Source organism: Pezoporus wallicus, unplaced genomic scaffold (genome assembly GCF_028554395.1).
Source record: "Pezoporus wallicus isolate ANWC-B61680 ecotype Strahan unplaced genomic scaffold, APGP_CSIRO_Pwel_v1 contig_13267, whole genome shotgun sequence".
Classification (NCBI taxonomy): Eukaryota; Metazoa; Chordata; class Aves; order Psittaciformes; family Psittacidae; genus Pezoporus; species Pezoporus wallicus.
The window spans coordinates 112,000-127,204 of record NW_026636310.1 but is presented as its reverse complement, the minus strand read 5'-3'; the positions used below and the strand labels follow the sequence as shown (position 1 = coordinate 127,204).

At 56.5% G+C, this 15,205-nt stretch overlaps 1 protein-coding gene across 11 annotated transcripts in view; it reads right to left on the bottom strand.

Moving 5' to 3' along the window:
• The window catches only part of CHD6 (chromodomain helicase DNA binding protein 6), a 69,830-nt gene that overhangs the window by 16,482 nt on the left and 38,143 nt on the right, over positions 1-15,205 (bottom strand). For 9 of the 11 annotated variants that reach the window (XM_057399938.1, XM_057399945.1, XM_057399948.1 and 6 more), the window contains 21 exons: positions 14,511-14,576; positions 13,980-14,038; positions 13,530-13,647; positions 12,135-12,221; positions 11,738-11,887; positions 11,311-11,432; positions 10,470-10,713; positions 9,853-10,029; positions 9,021-9,164; positions 8,368-8,623; positions 7,695-7,905; positions 7,009-7,204; positions 6,366-6,530; positions 5,848-6,027; positions 5,351-5,461; positions 4,187-4,389; positions 3,887-4,086; positions 2,245-2,404; positions 1,730-1,819; positions 778-881; positions 4-133 (listed from right to left, as the gene is read on the bottom strand). In XM_057399938.1, coding sequence (XP_057255921.1) covers positions 4-133; positions 778-881; positions 1,730-1,819; positions 2,245-2,404; positions 3,887-4,086; positions 4,187-4,389; positions 5,351-5,461; positions 5,848-6,027; positions 6,366-6,530; positions 7,009-7,204; positions 7,695-7,905; positions 8,368-8,623; positions 9,021-9,164; positions 9,853-10,029; positions 10,470-10,713; positions 11,311-11,432; positions 11,738-11,887; positions 12,135-12,221; positions 13,530-13,647; positions 13,980-14,038; positions 14,511-14,576 — 3,173 coding nt within the window. The remainder of the gene's footprint in view (positions 1-3; positions 134-777; positions 882-1,729; positions 1,820-2,244; positions 2,405-3,886; positions 4,087-4,186; positions 4,390-5,350; positions 5,462-5,847; positions 6,028-6,365; positions 6,531-7,008; positions 7,205-7,694; positions 7,906-8,367; positions 8,624-9,020; positions 9,165-9,852; positions 10,030-10,469; positions 10,714-11,310; positions 11,433-11,737; positions 11,888-12,134; positions 12,222-13,529; positions 13,648-13,979; positions 14,039-14,510; positions 14,577-15,205) is intronic. The other 2 variants (XM_057399942.1, XM_057399949.1) reach the window with 1 other exon arrangement.

Here is a 15,205-nt window from a genome sequence, read left to right as displayed (position 1 = left end):
CACCTTTCGGCAGTGTCCTGAGCCCCGTCGCTGACACCCTGCTCCGCAGAGAGCAGCTTCTCATCCGGCATTCCCACCTTCTCCAGGAAGCACAGCGCCGGGTCCGCCCGCATGGCGTTGTACCGCTCGTAACCTGCCAACCAGCGCGGCCCATTAGCAAGGAGACAGACAGCACAAAGCCAGGCCTGAGCCTGGTTCAGGAGAACCTCCTGCTCTGTGGGACACAGCTCCCCATGTGGCTCTCACTCTCTGGGCTGCTATGAAAGCAATTCTCACCCTCAGAAATTCAGAACACTTTCCCCAAAGCTGCTAATTGCTCCACAGCCCCTGGGCAGCAGGCAAAGAGAAAGGGCAGCCTCTCCATCCCCCACTGCAGAGCAGTGCCTGGAGCTGTGCATAGCACCCAAAGCAGGTTGTAGCCAAGAGAAAGCAGCCCTGTGGCTCTTGGAAGCCAAAGGGGGACTTCAAGACAAGGCTGGGGATGCCAGGAGAGGCTCTGTGCCTTCCTCCTTGTCCTCACGTGGCAACTGCATGCTGCTCCTGGAAAACCAGGAGCCTGCTATGAGACCAGGTATGGCCCTGGTGGGCACTGCAGTGTGCCTGCCCCACCATCTAAACAAGGCAGCTGTTGGTGCCTGGGAGAGCTCCCATTGGCCCTGTGTGGCTGTGGTGTGTGGCTACAGCTCTGCCCCTTCACACTGATGTGATGTCCCCTCCAGGTGCTCCACTTGGGTCCCCCTCATGCACTGGCACCCACCAGACAAGCTGGGTACACACCGTGCTTGAAGACACCGATGAGCAGGGATTTATCGGCTTCAGCGTTCCACCAGTCCACTGGGATCTCCACATAGTCAATGTCCGGCAGCAGCACGTCCAGCTCCCTGTGGCAGACAAGGTAGGAACACCCCTCTATGAGCCTCACAGAGCTCACTGGGCACTGCTGGGCATGGGCAGCAGGAGACAGGAGCCATCACTTGCTGGCTGGGGGACAGCTAATGCAGGCAAGGCTGTCCTGGGCCCCACATGGCCTGGTGTGCACATCACATCTCCCTGGGCTCAGAGAGCTGCAGCCTTGGCTCCACCACCACCCACTGCCATCCCCATCCTCTGCAGAGATAGGGAGGCTGCACAGCCCCTCTCCTCTCCTCTCCCACCCAAGCAACACCAAAAGACTGGAGATCCTGTCTGATGTCAACAGCATCTCCTGGGGGAAACCACTTCAAAGCCTCAGCCCCAGAGGAACAGCATGTCTGGTGGGGGTGGGCTGCAATGTCCCCTCCACAGACTGGTGATGATGCACCTGTGCTGGGGAAGGCAGCAGCCCCTCTTCTAGTAAATTAAGCCCAGCATATCACACTTCTCTCCAAAGCAAGGAGAGCTGAGTCTTTGCAGGAAGGACAGGAGCAGGCAAGCTGCAGGTTCAGTGGCACTAACAGAGCCTGTTGGCCCCTTATCCTCAGTGCTGGGAAGGGTCTGCAGGCCACAGCGATGGGGCAAGCTCTGCTCCAAGGCCTGGCCATGGCAGCCCTGTTGAGGTCCCTGCTCAGGCAGAGCTGCCCTCTAAGGATGAAGCTTTGTCTGAACACGACGTGGGGATTTGACCACAGGATCTGAACCACCCGGAGCTGCAGTGAGCACAGATGTGCTGGCCCAGATGGCTGCAGCAGTGCTTGAGAACTGCCAAACCCTACCCAAGAAGTACCACAGGGGTTCACTGTAAGGTACCAACCTGGCAGGGGTGCCCTCGAAGGCTTTGTCCGCAGCCTCCCCCAGCACTTCAGCCTTCAGGTAGTAGAGCATTCGCACCCGCAGCAGAACCCTGTGCAGGAGCAGCAGAGAGGAACACACGTTAGCATGCAGGTGCTCAGATGCCAGCCTAGGGCCTGGTCCAACAGCCCTCACCAGAGTGTTTGCAGGGGATGCTCTGAGGGTCAGCAAGGCCAGGGAAACCTGCTTGACACCACATTTCCCTGCACGGGAGGACCTACTATCTCACAGCAGGATGGGCACCAGCCACGTGGTCACACCACAGTGCCCAGCCCTGTGATCTGCTGGGGCTCTGCAGCCAGAGGTGTGCTGCTCAGGATACAGCTCCTTTTAGCTTGGAGGAGCATCTGAGAGCAGTCCAGCAGCTGGAGCACAATGAACCTGCATGGGCTGTGAGCCCTTCACAGCTCCTTCCCACCCTCCCCATGCTAAAAGCCCTCAAGCCCATGGTTTCCACAAGCTGGCTCCTGCACTCACTTGTTGCAGTGCTGTTTGAGGTGCTTCTTGTAGCTGTCATCATGCAGGACAACCTCGGGGTTGCAGGTGGCAAGCCAGTCTGCATTCTTTATCTCGGGAAGAAGCATCTGGTTCTTTGTCTTCTTCCCCTTCCTGCCTCTGGGCACTGGTGCTGACAAGCCTGTAACAGCAAGTGGCAGTCAGTGAGCACTATGGGCCAGGCCAGGCACCACTGCCATGGCAGGAGGGCTGGAACCAGATGATTTTTAAGGTCCTTTCCAACCCAAGTCATTCTATGATCATACAAAAGCATGGAAGGGACCTTGGTCCTGGGCACAGCTCTTAGAGCCTTACCCAGACACTACAGCCAGCTCTGAAGTTCACCCTATTGGACAACACAGTGATCTGAACAAGAGGTCAGACAAGAGGGGGCCAAACGATCAAAGACCAGAAGTCAGTCCTGATGATCCGATCTCTTAAGGGTTGTTTCCTATTCAGGAGGAGGGCTGCAGGATCACTGCAGGGGGCATTTACACTTGGCAAAGACAGCGAGGGGAAAAGGAGCACAGTCCCATCAGGCTGACAAAGATAAAATGAGATCGGGTGGCTGGAGCTGAAAATTAAACACATTTTCAACCTTGAAATAAGATGCAATTTCACAGCAGAACATGGAAACAACTCCTGGTTGATGCCTCCCTGGGCAGCTGCTTCTGAGGCAGGGGCTTGTACATGTCCTCTCCTGCCTATGTGTGTAAAGATGGACAAGGGCTCCAGCCTGCTGGGGCTCTGCAATGAGCACCAGGGCAGCTGTCTCCAGCACTGAATTGGCCTGATGACCTCTGGTCAAACTCAGCCTGTTCTGGGATAGAAGGCAGGATGGGGCTGGATCAGAGCAGAGCTCAGAGCCTGTGCGCTGTGCTTGCCCTTCACAGTCACTCAGATAAAGATTGAGAAGGAATGGCCCCAGGATGCATGAGCACAGGCTGGAGGTTGCTGTTGCTTCCTGCACATCAGGGAAGCCTGGATCCTGGTCATCTCTCTGCAAACACGATTGGTACCTCAGTCTTCTTTGTGAGCCACAGCACAGAGATCACAAGCACCCAATGAGCAGCACAGAGCTGTGGAGCTCTGACCACTCTGAGGAAGGGCCATGGCCTCCCCCAGCCGGCTCTCCCAGCGCAGGCCACAGCCCTCCAGCTGATCCAAGGAGCCAGCACCAGCTTCATATCATTAAAGAAAAGCCACTGTGGCTGCATGATGCTGTTTGTATGGTGGGCTCTATTTGCTGTACTGCTCCAGCCCCAAGGGATGCCTACAGAGAACAGACGCTGCACTGAAGGCAGAGAAAACTCAGCAGTGCTCACTTGAGAGCGGGATGGCATCTCTGCTCCCACCACAAAGGCCCTCTCTGCACCATCCATGGCACTGGGAGGCAGGAAACAGCCTTCCCCACCCAGTCAACCCCTGCTGCTGGCTCTGAGGGTCAGCGTGGAGGTCAGTCCCATGGCAGCCGCCTCCTCTGTGAGGTGCAGAGAGAGTTGTGGTGCTCAAGCACAACTGTTTGCTGGCTGCTTCAATCAGCTCTGAATTCTTCAGCCTCGGTCCTACAGGCTGGCACAGCGGCAACGGGTAGAGGTGCAACAGCAGAGAGAACAGGCAATACCTGAGTGATTCTGCAGAGCCTGGTTCTGCCCGTCCTTCGTTGGCGTGATGAGATCCCAGATAAAACTTTTGATCTTCTCATCCCCCTTGTAGTGTTTGACGCAATAGACCAGCAAGGCCCGACAGATCATCTCCATGTCCTTCTCATTCAAGTGCCACTTGAACCGCCCATGGGTCAGGATATCTTTCCAGCGTCCCCAGCTGGAAACAGCAGGAATAGAGAGAGCGTAAATACACCTGTGCAGCTAGAGACCTTTCCAGCATCTCCCTGCAGGAGCTGCCTAGTGGGGGTGAGACTCACCCGAATATGAGCAGGTTCTTCTCCACACGGAAGCACTCAGCCCGCAGGTACCGGCGTGTCTTCTCATTGAAGCGCCGTGAGCGTGTGGGTCTCTCATCCGAGTCACTGTCCAGCTCGGAGAACTCCATCAGCTCATCCTCTTCAAAGGAGTTGTAGTGTTTGGTTTGCTTCCGCACCCGGGGCCTGTCGATGACCAGGCTCTCCTGTGAGGTTCACAGAGGAGAACGCACTCAGGTATGGGCAGAAATACCTGCCTCCCATCAGGGCACAGCATGTCTTCTCCTCCACGCTACCGCTCTGCTCTGCTTACGCCTCTGTTTCCCAGCCCTGTGGCTAGTCATCACCTTCCCAATAGATACCTGCTCCAAATTACCTGTGTGAGACAATTCCTGGCCAACCCAAACTTCAGTCTGAACAATGGCAGGGTGAAAATCATGCCTTCTGGATTCAAACTGCTGACAACCAGCAGCTGATTCAGCTCTGAATCATAGTCCTGGCCCTCCCAGCACTGCCTGCACAGAACGCTGTGCTGGAGGCTGTGTCATTTCTGTGCTGGGGGAATAGGTGGGCTGGAAGAGGAAAGGTGGCTTCCAAGAAGGTGCAGGAGGCAGCAGTATGAAATTAGACAGCATGTGCCTGCCTCCTCTCATACCCCTGCTCTGCAGAATGATCCGTGTCATTTAGATCTGCCTGGATTTCAAACACAAGAGAAACACACACACCCTCTCCCATTCTCCCCGCTATAGTGGTGAGCTCTGCAGAGCTGCATGGCCTCCCTCTTGCTGCTAATATCATCTCTATGGGCACTGCTGCCTCAGCTGGGAGAGCTGGGGCACCCAGCACGCTTCACCACCTCTTTAGCCATGGAGACCTGCAACGGTGGGAGATGGGGCTGCAGTGCAAAGAAATGTGCCCAGCACTGCAACCTCCAGGGCTCAAAGGGTTGGAGCAACAAACTCAGGTCAGCAAATGAGGCCTTCTCCAGTGCTGCCAGGACAAATGCTCCCTTCTGCCCCGGGTGCCAGGGCTCACATGGACTTTGGTTTGGCCTGAGCCCAAGGGTTTTTCCCTGAGCCCAGTGGAAGCACACAGCTCCTGCCTGAAGACCACACCACGCAGTTTCAGATCAGCTGTGGGGCACACAGGCCATGAACTGGATCCTACCTTTTCATTCTTGGCATCTGTATCGAGCTCTGCTATCTTGGCCCACTTTTGCCAGAAGTTGGGGTCATCTAAGGAAATGTCAGTTCTGTTTCCTGATGCAACGAAGCTGGCCTGGGAGTGGAAGAAGATGAATGAATAGGGTGCAACTCACCATCCAGATATGCCTTCCCCCATACAGCCATCCCCAACACACCTGCAGCACACAACCTGGCTGCCACAGGGTGTTACACCCCATGTTGACACATGCCCCCAGTGGACACCAGTCGCAAGTGTGGCATGGAGCTGGCTCCTTGAGCATTCTCCTGTAGGGATGTCAGGGCCACACAGTGCACAGCTTCCCATGGCACAGCAGTGCCCAGCTTCGGGAAGCAGAACAGGCAGGAGAGCTTGGCCTCCATGCAGATGTATCTCAACACACAGGTGAGAAGACGTCAACCCACCACGTCCCCCACCACCTTGAGGGAATCCCCCTTCCCTTCCAGTGGAGCACAGCTCACCTTGGCAAAGGTGGAGCCCTTCCCCTCGGTCTGGATCGTGATGGTCTGTGTCCTGCGCTGGAGGATCTGATCAATGTCTTCCTCACAGAACTTCGATCCTTCATCCTCCTCATCCATGAGGGCGCCATAGGCACCCTTCCGCAGCAGGTCCTCCACCTCCATCTTTGAGAGCTGCTGAACCTGCCCAAAACATGGGGGCATCACCAACCTGGCCAGCTGCCCTGGGGCACAGCCCTCCCTCTGCCCCAAGCCAACCCAGACCTCCTGCTGCTACAGCAGAGGACTCTTCAAAATGCTGCCTGAGGGACTATCAAGAATGTCAGTCCATGTCACCCAAACACAGCACCACTTGCGTCCCAGGCCAAACAACAGCAATGCCACTGTATGGAAACAGGCCTTCCCTTCCACAAAGCCTGCCCAAGTCTCTGCTCCAGCCTGGCAGTGTCTTGCAGGGAAAGGACGAGAGCTCTCTCACAGCACCTCCCGCTTGGTTCCACTCCATCCAGCAGCCAACCTACCCCGTTGGTGCTGCCCTTGCGGTTGATGTCCTGCAGCACAGCCTTATCCAGGCCCAGCTTCAGGCTGGCCTTGTCGAACATCTCCCTCTCATAGGAGTTCCTGGTGATGAGGCGATAGACCTTCACTGCCTTGCTCTGCCCGATCCGGTGGCAGCGAGCTTGAGCCTGGGAGGGCAGGAGGCACAGCATCAAGCAGTGAGCCCAGCAGCATGGGGACTGTGCACCAGGACCCACCACTCACCCATCTGAGCGACAGTCAGCTCCCACCCACCAGAGCACCCTCACCCAGTGCCTGTGGCCAATCTGGCAGGGCTCCTGGAGCAGGGATCAGAGACCCCTGCACCCCTGGGAAAAGACTCAGGGCTCAGAGTGGAGCCCTGGGTCTCTGCAGATGCAGGGCACCCATCACTTCACCCCCTCCAAAACCACGTATGGTCACAATATTGCCTGGTCTGTGGCCCACCAGTGCTTTTAGAGCCACAGTGTCATCTCCCCATGACATGTCCCCTCTGCCTGCACTCCTGCCAGCTCTCCCAGCAGGACAACCCATCCCATTACAGCCGGAGGCGGCCGCCCTTCCATCCCTGCTGCAATGACAGGCAGGAGCTGTGCTGCAGGATCTCCTGGCTGCCTGTCCCGTTACCTGCAGGTCGTTCTGTGGGTTCCAGTCCGAATCAAAGATGATGCAGGTGTCGGCAGCAGTGAGGTTGATGCCCAGCCCGCCCGCCCGCGTGCACAGGAGGAACACGAAGCGGTCGGAGTCGGGCTTGCAGAAGCGGTCGATGGCAGCTTGGCGCAGGTTACCGCGCACCCGCCCGTCGATGCGCTCATAGGTGTACCTGCTCCGGGAGAGGAGAGAGCAGGATCACAGCAGGGCCTCAACGTGGCTTACAAACCCCTTCCTGCTCCCTCCCCCAGGCTCTGTGTTGGTACACAGGCAGCTGGGATTCACTGGCAGGACCTGTGCACAAGCGGAGGCTCAGGCCCCATCAGCCTGTGTGCACTGTAGTTGTTCCTCAAAGTTGTTCCTCTTAGAAAGGCAAAATCATCAGGACCTCATGCATGGTGCATGGATATGGGAACCAGGACCAAAGGAAGGGCCTATTTCTGCTTGGTCACTCCTAGGACTAGCCCTGGGCAATGCAAAACGGAGAGGTCAGAGCTCTGGGGTCTCTGCACCCACCAGCAGTAGCCTGTAGCTTGGATCCTTTGATACGTGGGCACAGAATGGCCAAATCCCCACCCTGGGCTGTTGCCCCTCTTGTCTCTACAAGTGCAGGATGGAGGTGATGTGGAGGAGCTGTGGTGAATGCTGAAGCCTGTACTAACCGCCTCTGAATGAGATAGTCTTCCAGGATGTCGAGGCAGCGCACCATCTGGGAGAAGATGAGCACCTTGTGCCCACCAGCAATCAGCTTGGGAAGCAGCTTATCAATGAGCACCAGCTTCCCGGCGGCCTGGATCATCGCCTGCAGCTGGAAGTCTGGCGCCTCTGGGCTGTGTGTTTTACGGAAGTCTTCCAGGATCTTCTCCTCTGCCCCTGCCAGGTGAGAAGGGACGAGAGCTCTTGGTGAGGCTGGCACTGCAGCTGCCCCAGCCTCCCATCCAGGGCAATAGTAAGCCACCACATGAGGAACAGGACCCATGCAGTCGATCAGATCAAGGGAGGTTGGCTAGAGACCACCAAGAAGCCCCTCCACTGCTGTTACTCTACTCCTTCTTCAGAGCTTGGCAGAACAAGCCAGACTGGGAACACCCCCAAACACAGCAAGCTTCTAAGACCATAATGTGTCCACCAGTACTTGTGGGGAGTTGGGCTGCCTGTGGGGGCAATAAGGCAGATCACTGCATCCTGTGTGGGGCCTGGATGTACAACCACAACCAGCAGCAGGTGGCATGAGGACCTGAGCTGGCTGCCAAGCTAGGTGAACACTGCAAGTAGGGACCAGGAAATGCTGCAGTAATATCTGTGCCCCCAACACCTCCTGTGCACAGCCCTCACCGTTGATGAGATACGGGTGATTGCAGCACTTCCGCAGCTCCATCATGGTGTTGATGAGGTTGGGCATATTGTGCTGGTTGGCACCCTTGGAGAGGAAGGAGAAGTTCTTCTCCAGGATGGCCCTGTAGTATTTCTTCTGGATATTGGTCAGCTCCACCTCAATGATGGTCTCTTGTTTGGGTGCCAGATTCTTCTCTACATCATCCTTCAGCCGTCTCAGCATCATGGGCTTCAGGATGGACTGCAGCTTCTTCACCTGCCGGAGCAACAACAGAGATTCACTGCCTTTCCTGCATGGCAAGCACACGGTGACAACAGCAGAGGGGCCTGCAATGCTAGAGCCTCCCCACACTGGAAACCCACTACAGATAACCCTGAAGCAGCTGGGACAGAGCAGGTGGGAAAGCCGGGTGAGCTCTGCTGCCCAGGCATGCAAAGGCAGTAGGGAGCCAGGCAGGGAGCAGACCTCTGCCTTGGCACAGGATGGTCTCCTCTCTCCAAGGCTGTGTCGAGGGCTCTGTCACACTTTGTTCTCCCAGCATTCAGAGTCCTATTCACTTCCATGAAGCACATGTCTGACAGTGTGCCTGGCTTGGTGAACATGGGTCCCAGTGGCCTGCACTAACAGTCACCAGCATCACTCTTCCAGGTACCTGCTCCTCTGTCTTCAGGTCTCCAAACTCCTCCAGGAAGGCTGTCTCTGAGGGAAACTGCTGTGGCTCCAGGAAATTCAGGAGGCTGAAGAGCTCCTCCACCGAGTTCTGCAGCGGGGTCCCTGTCAGCAGCACCTTGTGCTCCTGGGTACACAAAGAAAACAGGTTGAGAGCTCACACCTACTGGCTGGGTCTGAGGGGTCCCAGAGCACAATGCTCCTTGTCTTCCTGCCTCAGGAGCACTCTGTGAGTGCTGCACAGAGCTGAACTGGGACACATCTAAGGGAGTGTCCTGGGAGCAACGACAGCTGAATCCAAGAATCCCACATTGCTCCCTGGCACAAGACCCACAGGCAGAGCTGTGCTGGCACTGATGGGGACACTTGGCAGAGCCCAAGATTCTGTGTACCTGGGGCAGGATGTCCCTCTTCAGAGCTCAGGGAGAACAAAAGGGAACACGGCACAAGGCACACCATGACCAGAGGATGCTGTGCACGGCTGGTCAGCCACTGCTTCCATGTGCTACAGCAGCCTAAGCTGCACTGCAAGGCCAGGCAGTGCTCTGCCTGGCAGTGCACACAGATGGGAAGGCACAGAGCAGAAAGGAGTTTGTGATGGCTACAGGGCACCAGTGCCCCATCAATCAAAGGACCCCCCCCATCACTGGCACTGCTTCAGCAACCTGATGGGTCCTGGATGTTTTTCCCTCTGACAGGGAGCTCTCAGCCCTGACACTGGGTCTGAGCAGTACATGGCAATGGCACCTGACAGCTCGGCATGGCCATCTCTGTCCCACCCTGCTCCCACATGAACCGGTGCAGGACATGCTCACCAGGGCCATGAGCTTCAGCCCCTCCAGGAGTTTGCAGTTCCTGTTCTTCAGGCGATGTGCCTCGTCAATGACCACGCAGCGCCACTGGATCTTCTTCAGCTCCGGGCAGTCAGCAAGGATCATCTCAAAGGTGGTGATAACCACCTGGAACTTGAAGATCCCAGGGAGAGGGTTCCCCTGCAGAGACATAAACCATATGCAGCACTTGACTCCTGCAGGGTGGCAGGATACTATCAGACATACCGTATGACAGTATCAGTGTTAGCATCTGGCTCCTAGCTGGGATTTCCCCAGATTCATCTCTCCCAAGCAGCAGGCAGGTTCCTGCAAGCCTCCTTGTTGGCCACAGGCTACATCTCTCCAAACCAGACACTGCTTCAGGGCAGCAAACAGGCCTGGACAAGAACTGCAGTGGGAGCTCTGCTGCTTTTTCCCCTTTCTGCATGAGTTGGGCCTGTTCTTCACTCATACACAGTGCACCCTGAGCCCTTGACAGCCAAGGGGTCTTAAAAGATCACCTGTCCCTCTTCAGGTGAACCAAAAGCTCCACATGGTTCACAAGTAAAGAAAGCCAGGGCTGGGGAATGCATCCTGGGTGTGCTCTGTGTGTCAATCACCTGTGTGTCCCTGTACACCATCTCGTACTGCTGGATCATCTGCCGGCTGATCTGGCTGCCGTGGTACACGATGGCGTTCATCTCCGTCCAGGTGCGGAACTCCCTCTCCCAGTTGGTGATGGTGGAGAGAGGAGCGATGATGAGGAAAGGGCCATGGATGCCCATGAGGAATATCTCTGAGAGGAAGGTAATTGACTGGATTGTCTTCCCCAGCCCCATCTCATCAGCCAGGATGCAGTTTTTCCTGCAGAGATGGACACAGGCGGTTGAACGTGGCTCTGAGAGGCAGGAGCCACCCTGTCTTGATGGGATGTCACCTACTCCCACACCTCTCTGACCCTGCAGTATGAAGGGTGGGGGGACATTGGTACAGTGGCTCAAACTGGTGTGGGTAAGCCAGACCATCCAACTTCCTGCAAGATGATGGACTCAGTGTGAAGATGCTGTCCTTTGGGGGCACACTAGCCGGTAAACCATGCATCTAATGGCCTACTGCAGCTGAGAATATGCATATCCTGCACTCCTGCCACAGGAATGGGTCACTAGTAGCCTGGCCAATACCAAACCTCAGGTGTATCTTACACCCATAGCTAAGCCCTACTATCTCCAAGACTCATCAGCATTTACGAGGGAGAAACATTCCAGAAGACTCAGTTGCAAAGCTAAAACAAACACAGACTTCCTGGCAGCTGCCTGCCAGCTCCAGCACCGGAAGATCCCGGTGGCTGCTCTGTCAGCCCGTGTTTGTCAGCTCTTCTCCCCCAGCTCATGACTGCACACACCAGGGCCCTACTGCCAGCAGGACATCCCACGGGAGCACAGGGTGCCAGCCCCTCCTCACCTGTTATACCAGTTAAAGAGCAGCCAGTTCATTCCCTCCAGCTGATATTCCCGCAGCTGGTTGCTGTTCTTATACTCCCGGGACCTCTCCAGTTTCTGCCAGGACTCAGATGCTGGGCGCTCCTAGGAGGAGAGAGCAGGACCAAGGTCCATGGAGAGGAAGAAGCTAACGCTCAGTGAGGCCAGACCCTGCTTCTGGGGCTGAGCATCAGGACCACGCTTCAGAACAGTCATTGACAGCTGATTCACAGCAAGGTCCTGGCCTCCAGATCCCACCCTCAGGTCCTGCTAACTAACCCATCTGGAGGGGAGGACACAGGGCTTGCACTGCAGCAGCAGGGACAAGAAGGTCAGCACTGCTGGACCTTGGCAAGACACAGACAGTCCCTGCCTGCCCAGGGCAGCGAGCTGCCAGCCGGGTACGTTACCTCTGGGTACGTTACCATGTGCTTGATTTCTGGAGGGATTTGGAGGGCTTCAAACTCTTTAATCTTCCCTGGGTCGACATCCTCCTCCAGCTCCCAGGTGCTCTCCTCGTAGGGCAGGGAGCACCACTTCACCAGGTAATGAGTCACCTCCTGCAGCACAGACGCAGGCTCAGAGACAGGGCAGGGCTCACAGCTCAGCCCCAGCATGCAGGAGTCACAGGACAGTCAGCAGCCCCCATTCAGCCCTGTGCCAAGGGGTCTTCTGGGGACAAGACTCACTTTGTGCAAGGCTGGGAAGGCCTCAGGGAGCTCTGAGATGACACATGCTGCACATCCTGAGTCTGGGGCTCCTGCCAAGCCTCCCTCCCTCCATGGGGCAAGAGATGCTGCCACTCACCTCCCCAGTGTCAGGGTCCTTCGTGTGAGCCACCTCCAGAATTCGATCTACCTCCACATAGTCTGGGTTGAACAAATCCTCATCAGGCTGTGACAGCAAACAGTAAAAAGAGGGAAGTTCAAGGTGATTCCAGGGTTAAACAGATGGTGGGCAGCAGTAAACAGCTGCGGGGCATCTGTCCCCAGGATGCTGCTGGCTGTGTGCAGCACACCAAGTGCCCTGGACGCAGGTACATGACATCTGTCTCTAGGCAGGGAGGATAGAGAAGGCAAAGCTCTTTCTTTAGTGCGGTAGCGAGCTCCACATTGCCCTTGCTGGGAGGCAGGAATGTTCTCTCCAGCCCATATGGCCCCAAGGTACACAGCCCTGAGCTGCATGCTGCTCATGCACAGCATCCAGAGAGCCACACACAGCACCCGAAGAACTCCACTCCTCTGCAAGGGATGACACCTTGTCCTCTGTCTCTGCCTCTCTTTCAGCAGCCACCAGCAGCAACTGTTCATAAGGCAAAAGCTCATCCTCCTGCCAGGAACACCATGGGAGGAGTGGGCTTCAGACTAGCAGTGGTCCTCAGAGAGACACACTGTCTAGGGCTTGGGAAGGAGAAAAAACAGGCTTTGATGTTCACAGCTCCCCAAGCCCCAGTTCATCACAGGAAAGAGCATTTGCTCCTTGCTAAGCTGTTAGTGGTACAATGTGTTCCAACACTTGCCTTTTCTTTGCACCCTGGGAAAGACCCCAAACAGTCTTGGGAGTGAGAAACTTGACACACACCCCCAGCTTTCAACTACATCCATAGAGAAATGTTCACAGCCTACTGGCCTCGTTTACACTTGTAAGGGGCAGTTTGAGGGGATCCAACAACTATCTCTGAAGCAGCAAGATAAATTATAGAACACCTTTCATATTAAACAAGATTAATTTGCTTGTAGAGCAGAGCAGGCAGGTATAAGCCCAGGTATTTACAGCTCCCTCTCCCACAGCACCTCTGCTCCACCACATAAGCACCTCCAGCACTCCACGCTGCCCTCCCTCCCATTGAGCAACGCTTCCAGCGTTGCAAGTGACATTTGTCACCCTGCCCATATCTCTGCCAGTGACACCATGGGTGTTCAGGGTGCTGTCATGGCCCCTTGGCTCCAGGATCCCCACCCGCTCATCTTCTTGTGCTGGTTCAATCCAGCCTGAAAGCTCGAGGAGGTGCCATGCTGCTGCCTGTCAGCAAGAGCACACAGGCAGGGCTCTGGACAGCGCCCAGGATCCCTGAGCTACACCCAGCCCTGCATTTTGGACCTGGAGCTGGCCTGCTGGGGCAGGGAGGTACCAGAGGCATCGCTCAGCCCAGGCTGGGTGTGCTGGGGGTGAACACAGCTCCTTGCTGTGCTCAGCTCTCACCTCTGTAAAAATATGCTTCATCTGAGCCTGCTTGTTGCGGAAGCGTTTTATCTTCTGGGAGATCCTGGGGTCCTTCTCCAGCTCCTCCAGAGTTGCCCATTTACAATGGAGGTAGGAGCTACAGAGGGAAAAAAACAGTATCAATGAAACATGACCAATCCCATCCACCACCCAGACCAGCAGGGATCTCCCAGTGACCCAGAGAACACCCAGCCTATGCCTCCCCATGTGAAACCCCAAACTGGAGGAAGCCATGGCCGAGGTCCAGGCCAAGAGTGAGCACTGCGGCCACAGCAGCTTTCCTGCTTCCCACTGCTGGGGCCTGCTCCAGAGGACAGCAGTAGTGAGACAGGGATGCTGGGGATGGGACAGAGGTAGGAGCACCCAGCCCTTGCTCCTGCACGCACAGTGCACGTGCCACAGCACAGAGCATCACAACGCTGCACGTACAAGTTCCGGTACTTGACGTAGAACTCCTCCATCTCAAACGCCAGGCCCCCAGGATGAGTCTGAAACCAAGGGAAGGAGAATCAGTGACAGTAAGAGCCTGTGCAGGAGCTGGGGGTATCTTCCGTGGCCTGGGAGCAGGCAGGCATCCCCTGCCCGGCCACGGGCTCCAGGCAGGCTGAGCACCACACATGGTGAGGATGGCCAGGCCCTCAGTGTGCTGCTGCCCTGGAGGCTTGGTGGCCCTGGGGAATGTGCTGTGAGGCCACCCTTGAGCAAGGGGGACTCAAACACCTCCATGTTACGAGCACAAGCCCGACCCGTCTCCAGAGGCTTTCTGGTGCCCAGGACAGGAGAGGCACCATAGTCATCCCCAACCCGTACCACAGCATCACCCTGAGAAGAGCAAGTGCAAGGAATGGCACAGCAGCACCAACTGCTGCTCCATCTCAGGTCCCTGCTGCACAAAGCAGCCAGGTCCCATCTCTCCTCTGCCCAGGGACCTCCAGCCCCACTGACATCTTTGCCACTCACCTCCTTCTGCACCATCCTCGAGGCAAGGATCTTCTCAATGATATTGGCATCATCCTCAGGAGGCTCCTGGGGACAGGAGAGCAGAGCTGTTTTCCCTGCTCATCGCATGGCCTCCAGCACCCTCCTCTCACTCCTCTCCCAGCCCAGGAGCCAGGCAGGCAGAGCTGGGAGAGCTGTGCTTGGAGAACCCTTCCTGGGTGTGAGGGTGCAGATGCTACCAGTCTGCCTACACCCACCCTCTGCCATGTGCAACCCAGGCCACCAAGGCCACAGCACTGTCATATTTAGCTGTGTGGGTCCTTCCAGCTAAACCAGGGCAGCCAGCGAGGGTGCAAGTGTCCCAGAAAAGTCTGCACCCCTCAGCTGCAGTCCTGTGGCCCAGAAGGGGATTTCTGCCCTATTTGGGCAGCTCTGCCCCACACCAGGGTAACACCACCAAGGGGAACAGGCAGAGATGCTCCCGCTGCAGCCGCTGTGTTTCCCCATGCCCAGGCATCCACCCTGGTGCTGCTGAGCTCCAGCTTGACCATGGCCACAAAGGGTTTGTGTGAACACAGCCAGGAGCACAGTGCTGCCATCGCAGCCACCTGCAGCATCCCATGGCTGGGAGCTGACCCAGGCTGCATGGCTTACATAGGTCCAATGCTCACTGCTGGCAGGCTGACAGAGGAGCACTGCACCACCTCAGAGCTGCT